Genomic DNA, 7,575 nt, shown 5'->3' on the forward strand with positions numbered 1-7,575 from the left:
GATGACGTCACAGGGAAGAGAGGTTTGGACGGATCACGTGATGCGAGCGAAACGCTCTCAGAACGTGGAGCTTGGTTCTGTTCGTACTTGATTGTTTAAAATGAACAATGCTGCTTATGCACCGTGGATTGTTTATTTGAATGATTACAGTATTTAAATTTAAATTGTTTTGCACAGAAGGGAGACTGGGAGTGACACAGGCGATGAGTGTGAGTGCAGCGGAGAAGTGGGCGTGGCAGAGAGCGTCACATGCTGCACAGGTGCAGCTGGTGCCAAATCATTCAAAATAATTATTTTAAATAAACAAACCATGCCGCTCGTGCGGCTCATCCATCAATCAGCCAGCACAGGTGCATGCAGCAAGACTGCACATGACAGTGTGTCATTTATTACGAACCTTTATCTAAGCAGGCAAACCCCTCTGAGATCACACATGTTTTACAGCGCAGGCCTGGACCTGAACGCAGACTAACGCGCATGTTTTTGGTCTGTGGGAGGAAACCGGAGCAACTGGAGAAAACCCACGCATGCACGAGAAGAACATAACTCCACACAGAAAGACCCCAGGTCCAAGTGGGGATTGTACCCAGGACCTTCTTGCTGTGAGGCAACAGCGCTATCCACTGAGCCACCATGCTGCCAAATGTCCAATCTTACTTTGAAAAACAGCGAAAGAGCAAATCTGTGAAAGTCGAACCACGAAGTAGCGAGGGACTACTGTACCTACAGATCACTACAATAGAAAAAGTGGTTCGAGTCCGTGTTGGAGAACTTACGGTGATGATGTTCCCTGCTGCGTTCTCGCTGTCCGTCTGGTCGTCCTGCTCAGAGGAGTCCGTCTCCTCCAGAGCCTGCAGTTCCAGCTCAGAGGGCAGGAGGGCGCTGAGATACGGGATGGTGCTCGGCCGGGCGGCGATCACTGGCAGCAGTCAGAACGTTGTGTTACACAGAGATTATGAACAGGTCCAAAGCAGGTCCAGGCGCTGGGCCTGGTCACGCTCACTCACATGGGAACGCAGTGAAGTCGTCTTTGAAGAGGCTTTGAGTTTCTCCAGTCTTGGCCATGAAACGTGTGAGAGCTCGTTCTACGTCTCTCCTCTGGGTCGCTGCCTTCTCTCTCACCACTTGGTAATCTGACACAGGCTCCCTGAACGTCTGCAGGAAGGAAGGCAAACCACCGATCTACCGTTTCACCTCAAAAGAAGGGAGGCGTTTCTCTTCGAGGATCTTTATAAGGAAATGTTTCTGACTTACAGGTGTTTTGATGTAGGTGTGAGGGTCTGGGAACTCTGGGAAGTGGCTGGGAATGTGGGCAGGGTGAGTACGCTTCTGTCCAGCTGACAGGGACTTGGGTAGTGCCGGGGCATTCGTCACTGGAGCTAAAAACCAGTCAAGAGCAAAGTCCAGTTCATCAATAGTTAGATTTAAATCACTTTTTGAAAATGTAAATTCTCTGTAGCTGTCAGATTAATATGCAAGAGTGTGCATTTCCTTACGCGCAGTAATAACCATTCTCTGCGACCGTTTGGCGTACACAGGCAGCGTGTCCACGTTGAGACCTTTTAAAAACACAAATCACCAGTTTGGTTAAAGATGACCCTAATTTAAATGTCTTCGTTTCAGCCAACTTGCAGTCTTACCCATTTCAATGAGAGTCATCACGGTGTCTGAAAGGGTCGGGACGCTCCTGGCTGTGTGTTCACAATATGCTTTAGCACATCGGCCAATTTCACTGATGTCTGTCGAAACACAAAGGACTTACAGCTCTTCATCAAATATACTGTCATGTGCGACAAACTCATTTATGAAGGTGCGCAGAGTCGTAGCTAAACTTTTCTACTGGACTGTTTTACAGCATTTCACGTGTCAAAAAACAGACATAGAATTGTGCAAAAGTCTTGAGCCAACCCACAAGAAATGAAAGTTTGTTTCCAATCAGACTTCAAGAGGTCCCTTCAAAGTTGTATTTCACACATTTGATGCTTTTCTTCTCTGGGTCGCTTCATATTTTCATCATTTTGTACCCCCACTCTGTCCTCACTGGTGTGTTTATACATTTGCTAACCCTGTACAGTAAGTTAAGCTCTGAAACTGAGGGCTGTGACTGTTGGAGACAAAATGCAAACAACTTTCACAACGGTGTCTTGGGCTCACCTACAGTCACCAGATGAGTGCAAAATTGATTAGTGGGATTTTATCATCATTAGATGATTCATCTGAGGCAGCACTGGTAATGCAGAGAAACAAACAGGCTGTCGGTGTCATTAAACATATACAGAAACGGTTCCTGACAGGGTGGCATGGTGGATCAGTTGGTAGAGGGTCGCCTCTCAGTGAGAAAGCCGCCGGATCAAGTTTGCATGTTCTCTCCGTGCATGTGTGGGTTTTCTCCCACAGACCAACAACATGCATGTTAGACTGATGGTAGCTCTGAATTGTCTCTAGGTGTGAGTGAGACAGTGTATGGTTGTTTGTCTCTGTGTGTCCCTGTGATGGACTGGAAACCTGTCCAGGGTGTCCCCCGCCTCTTTCACAGTGACTGCTGGACATGAGCACCAGTGACCCCCGTGCCCACGAATGGAAGAAGCGGGTAAATATGATGGCTGGTTTCTGACAGGCAGGGCGTAAAGGCACAGAGGAATAAAGAAACTTTGCAAACGAAGTGTGACCCTGCGTTTTACTGCTGAGAGTAAAACTGAGAGTAAGCCCTGGGCTGCTCGGGGGATACAGCGAGACTTACAGCTCTGCATCATCTCGGTCAGCGTCTCCACCGCGGCCTTCTCGGCGCAGTCGAAGCCGCTCTCTGTGAGCAGGGCGCTGGCCACCACCTGCAGGGTGCGGCGCCGGGACAGCTGGTAGTTCTCCGCAGGGCTGGAAGCTGCTTTAGCGCCACGCTGAGGGAAAACACGATCAACAAAAGCTGAACTCGTTTGTTTGGGGCATTTTTATTCTTTAAGGCGAGTTTTCTCCAAAGAACAGAAGAAATGTACTAACGGACATTACATGTTTCTCGGCCCCTGAGCATCAGTCATTCATTTGAACACTTAGCGTAGAGGCTAAGACTTGCAGCTTAAGTTTATTACTATTCAGAACACAGGGCAGCAGCTTGGAATTGAACGCGCGGTCATAAATCGTGTGCAAGTCTCGTTAGCGCCAACAAGCATCTCCTGCGGCCGTAGAGAGTCTCTTACCCCGCCCGCGTTCAGCGACCCTCCCGACATCACCGCAGAATCCGCCATCTGCAATGACTGCTGCTGTTCTGGTTGTCTAAATTAAATTAAACAGTCATTTTACTGGTCCATCAAACGTTTAGCCACCGACAGTAAACACCGAGAAGACATTGGTGACGTAATTTCCGCTCAATTGGCGGAAGTGAAATATCATCCCACATGTGTTTTTAACGTTGCCCTCTAGTGGTCATCTGCTAACATTACAACATTTTTAGATTAATTCACTACATGAGCAGAAAGAAAACAAACGAGGAATACATTACAGTAATCATGAATTCATGCTTACTGCACTGGAAAGGTTTGGTTTATTTGATTTTTTCCGTAGATGTGTACAAACTCTGTATGCAGAAGGTAAGAGCAGTGCTTTTTGTCCTTTTGGTACATCTCCTAGGTTTAGTCTCCATAGAGGGGTTCAACAGGGATGTCCACTATCCGTTTATCTTTTTCTGTTAGCAGCTGAGTTTCTAAATGTTCATGTCAGAAACAGCCTCATACAAGGAATCAATATTGCAGGTCGAAGTATTTTCATTAGCCAGTTGGCTGATGATACAGCTTTGTTTTTAAAAGACATACGTGTCACAAGTCTCTCTAGCAATCAGTTGAAAGTTTCACTAAGGCCTCTGGCCTGTCTCTTAATCTTAATAAGTGTGAACGTTGTCAGGGAATAATTGCACACACTCCTCTATTTGTGGCACCCCTGTCAAATATTCTGTAACATACCTGGGTATCAGTATCACTAAGAATAGTAAAAATAGAAGTATTGCTAATTTCACTCCTGTCATTGAAAAGTCAAAAAAGGTTTTTAACAGTTGGATACAAAGGGATCTGTCCCTGAGAGGTAGAGTCCTGCTCACTAAAGCAGAAGGATTGTCCCATCTGGCCTGTACTGCCCAGTCTCGTTATGTTGATAAATCACTTTGTAAATCTGCCGACAGATCGTTCCCAGGGTTTTACCACGCTTTTAATTAGAAGCTTTCAAAAAGATGCAGGAAGAGGTCCACCTGCATCATGAAGGACCCCACTCACCCAGCACACGCACTTTTTGCCCCGCTCCCCTCAGACAGGAGGTTGAGGAGCATTAAGTGTAGAACCACTGGACTGAGGAACAGCTTCTACCCTGAGGCTGTTAGACTCATGAATCTCTAACTAGAATAATCACTGTGAAAAAATCACACATCATGTTGCTGCTGATCTATTTCATGTTGCTGCTGATCTGTTTCAATGTTGCTGCTGATCTGTTTCATGTTGCTGCTGATCTGTTTCAATGTTGCTGCTGATCTGTTTCGTGTTGCTGCTGATCTGTTTTGTGTTGCTGCTGATCTGTTTCGTGTTGCTGCTGATCTGTTTCGTGTTGCTGTGTTCAGGCATGCTCATCTGCTCACACAGACTCATGTTCATGTTCTTGCTGCTCTTCGACGTATTGATTTTATAATGCTTAGTATATTTTTAATTAACGTTTTTCTTAGTTCATATCTTAGATCTTATTGTGGTTTTTCTTTTACATTTAATACTTTTATTGGATGTAACTGGGACCCTGTGTACACAATTTCGTTCCACCACACGTACCACATGTGGTGTGAATGACAAATAAAGAACCTTGAATCTTTGAAACTCTGCCATGAAAAGCAGCGGGCGATATTTATCCTTTAAAGATCACTGGGTCTTTAAATGAACACTTTTACTTGTTCGTTGACAAAGACCTGTTAGGTGAACAATAAAATAATCTTGTTCTTTAATAAAAGCTAAAATAATCACTGAATTTGGCACTTCCTACTCCTTTTTTGTCCGAATTATTAAGATGATGTGCATAAAGACAACGTTTTACAGCTTTGAATTAAATCAATTCTAAATGATTGCTAGCATAAAAAAAGTTTATTACAGTACAAAATGAAATAAAACATCACTTTCATTTATTTCTCATTCATTAAGGTTTGCTGCCCAGCAGCGTCACGTCACTGTATCCTGCAGTTTTCTGTAAAACAGTTCAGCTTTGTTTGTTGTTTGTCACCACCCAGGACAAATTGCATGTGTAACCATCTCTAAATAAATTAAAGATGAAAAGGGACCACTTCAACGTGGTTATTCAGATGCCACCACTGCCAACAACACCGTGACTGCGCTGTCCTTTTCTGTGGAGGCCTGATCTCTTTAAGAAGCATGTAAGCGGTTGGCTGAGCTTCTCTGCACAGCTGTCTCCAGATGTTTGGCCTTGACATTAGACCATGCTGCTCCAGTCATGTCCCCAAATTCAGTACGAACTAAGGCAGAGTCTGGTTTAGGCATCTTCTTTTCTTTCTTCTGCTCGATATAAAACTTTGCATGTTCTTCCTCAGTGGTGTCATCGTCGAAGAAGGGCAGGAGGATCATTTCCACCACGCCACCGACCATTCCGAGCATCGCCAGCGTCGAGCCGAGCATGTAGATCTTCAGCACGCTCCAGCTGGGCTTCTGTCTCAGCATCTCCTTCGCAAAAGGGATGATGTCTCTGGTGCTTTCCATTTTCTGCAGGAAAAACAATTTGTTTTTAAAACAAAGATAGTTGAGCTAATTAAACTATGCAGACTGTCTCTAGTGACAAGCAGATACTCACTTTGTAATAGACACCAAAGTCTTGATTGTTTTCTCCAAGTGATCAGCACAACCAGGCGTCTGCAGGTGGAGGAACAGATCCTACAATTTAAACACTAGCGGATCCAAGTTTCCTCCCACAGTGGAGGAGACGTGATGAATATTCATGATCCTGATGTGCTGCTGTTTCTTTTTTTTTAGAGATTAGCACATATTTGTGTCAAAGGGCACAGATTTGTAAGAAGTGAAACAAAACGCTCCCTGTGCACGATGCTGTGCTTGTGACATCACATCTGATCCAGTAAACAGCAGCATGATAAGCACACAGTCACTGACAACAACGTTTTGGTGCATTCATCAATAAAGTACACAAAGTGAGTGTTTGGTTTACAATGAGTGACTTGTAACTGTGCACATTGGTCTTCCTCAGGAGAGCGTGAATAGTGTCCAATCCAAGGATGCCGGACTGGGGAGAGCCACGCCCATTTATTGGCTGACAGAGCTGTGCTGGTTACACATGGAATACCCCTTATTGCTTTATTAATATTACAGATAAGGACTTAAAGTTTGACATAATCCCATTGAATCCTGCAAAGTGTCTGCGCGCCAAGCTGACACAGCACCGACTGCAGGGGCTCTCAGATATGAACACATCCATCCTTTACACGCCCCCCGGACAGATTCCTTCTGTTTCTGCTTGTTGTTGCACTTAATGTTTCAGATCATCAAACAAGTATAAACATCAAAATGCATTTTCTAAATTATTCCAATCTCAGTTTGTTAAAGAAGCAACAAGGACAAATCAGCCTGGCCCTAAATGGAAAAAGTACCACCCCTCATAACAACCAAACACCTGCCACTCCACAACCCTCACCTGGACAATACTTACCTGCCTGCAAACGTGGAATCCCTACCCTCCTCTCCACCTGCACCTCAAAGCACACAGTGAGAAACTTGACCCCTTATTTGATACAGTTGATCACAATATTTTACTACAGAGGCTTGAATATGATGTTGGGATTACAGGAACAGCTCTAAAGTGGTTTAAATCATATCTATCTGATAGATTCCATTTTGTAAATGTAAATAATAAATCTTCTTTATACACCAAAGTTAGTCATGGAGTTCCTCAGGGCTCAGTGCTTGGGCCAATACTCTTTACTTTATATATGTGTAGTATGACATATCCTGAGATATTCACCAGATGTAGTGTAACATATCTTGAGATATATTATACATTAAACGGGTTCATTCATTTTTCTGGACTGAATGATGTCGTGCATTGAATTTAAATAAAATGTGGACGTGAGACGTTAATTATCTTTGACTCACCACGACAGTGGGTCATTTATTAACAGAATCAAGTTTAACACATCACACATTTACATTAATTGGCAAGAATTGAAAATAACGACATAATTAATCAGCTTTACAGGAGTGAGAACAATACGGCGATTGTTTCCTCACTTTCAGCAGACAGCAGACATCAAATCACACGGCGGTGATTGAAAACTTTGCTTCAGACATTTCTAAAAATATCTGTAATGATTTTTAGCAGATAGGAAAATTTTAAGATGGAAAGATGAGGTTTATCTACAGAGAGATGTGTGAGGGAATTTGTCTGTCTTAACCAGAACCGACACGCTCCTTCTTTTCCAGCTTGGGCCAACGGTACACTTGGTTGAGAATAGAACTTTTTGCCTTGCAGACGATAGTTCAGCGTAGGTGTAGAGCTCTCCTTTCAACTCTTTCAGCGTTTCCGTGAGAACAGCTCGAA

At 44.0% G+C, this 7,575-nt stretch overlaps 1 protein-coding gene across 1 annotated transcript in view; it reads right to left on the minus strand.

The window, feature by feature from the left end:
• Window positions 1-3,355, minus strand: part of taf8 (TAF8 RNA polymerase II, TATA box binding protein (TBP)-associated factor) — a 19,698-nt gene extending 16,343 nt beyond the window's left edge. The window contains exons 1-7 of the mRNA XM_037683878.1: window positions 3,192-3,355; window positions 2,741-2,894; window positions 1,641-1,739; window positions 1,497-1,559; window positions 1,255-1,379; window positions 1,008-1,155; window positions 777-919 (exon numbers count right to left, since the gene is read on the minus strand). Of these exons, the coding sequence (XP_037539806.1) occupies window positions 777-919; window positions 1,008-1,155; window positions 1,255-1,379; window positions 1,497-1,559; window positions 1,641-1,739; window positions 2,741-2,894; window positions 3,192-3,239 (780 nt within the window). The 5' untranslated portion in view covers window positions 3,240-3,355. The remainder of the gene's footprint in view (window positions 1-776; window positions 920-1,007; window positions 1,156-1,254; window positions 1,380-1,496; window positions 1,560-1,640; window positions 1,740-2,740; window positions 2,895-3,191) is intronic.
• Between the last annotated feature and the right edge of the window lie 4,220 nt (window positions 3,356-7,575).

This window comes from Nematolebias whitei, chromosome 11 (assembly GCF_014905685.2).
Source record: "Nematolebias whitei isolate Nwh7 chromosome 11, NemWhi1, whole genome shotgun sequence".
Taxonomy (NCBI): Eukaryota; Metazoa; Chordata; class Actinopteri; order Cyprinodontiformes; family Rivulidae; genus Nematolebias; species Nematolebias whitei.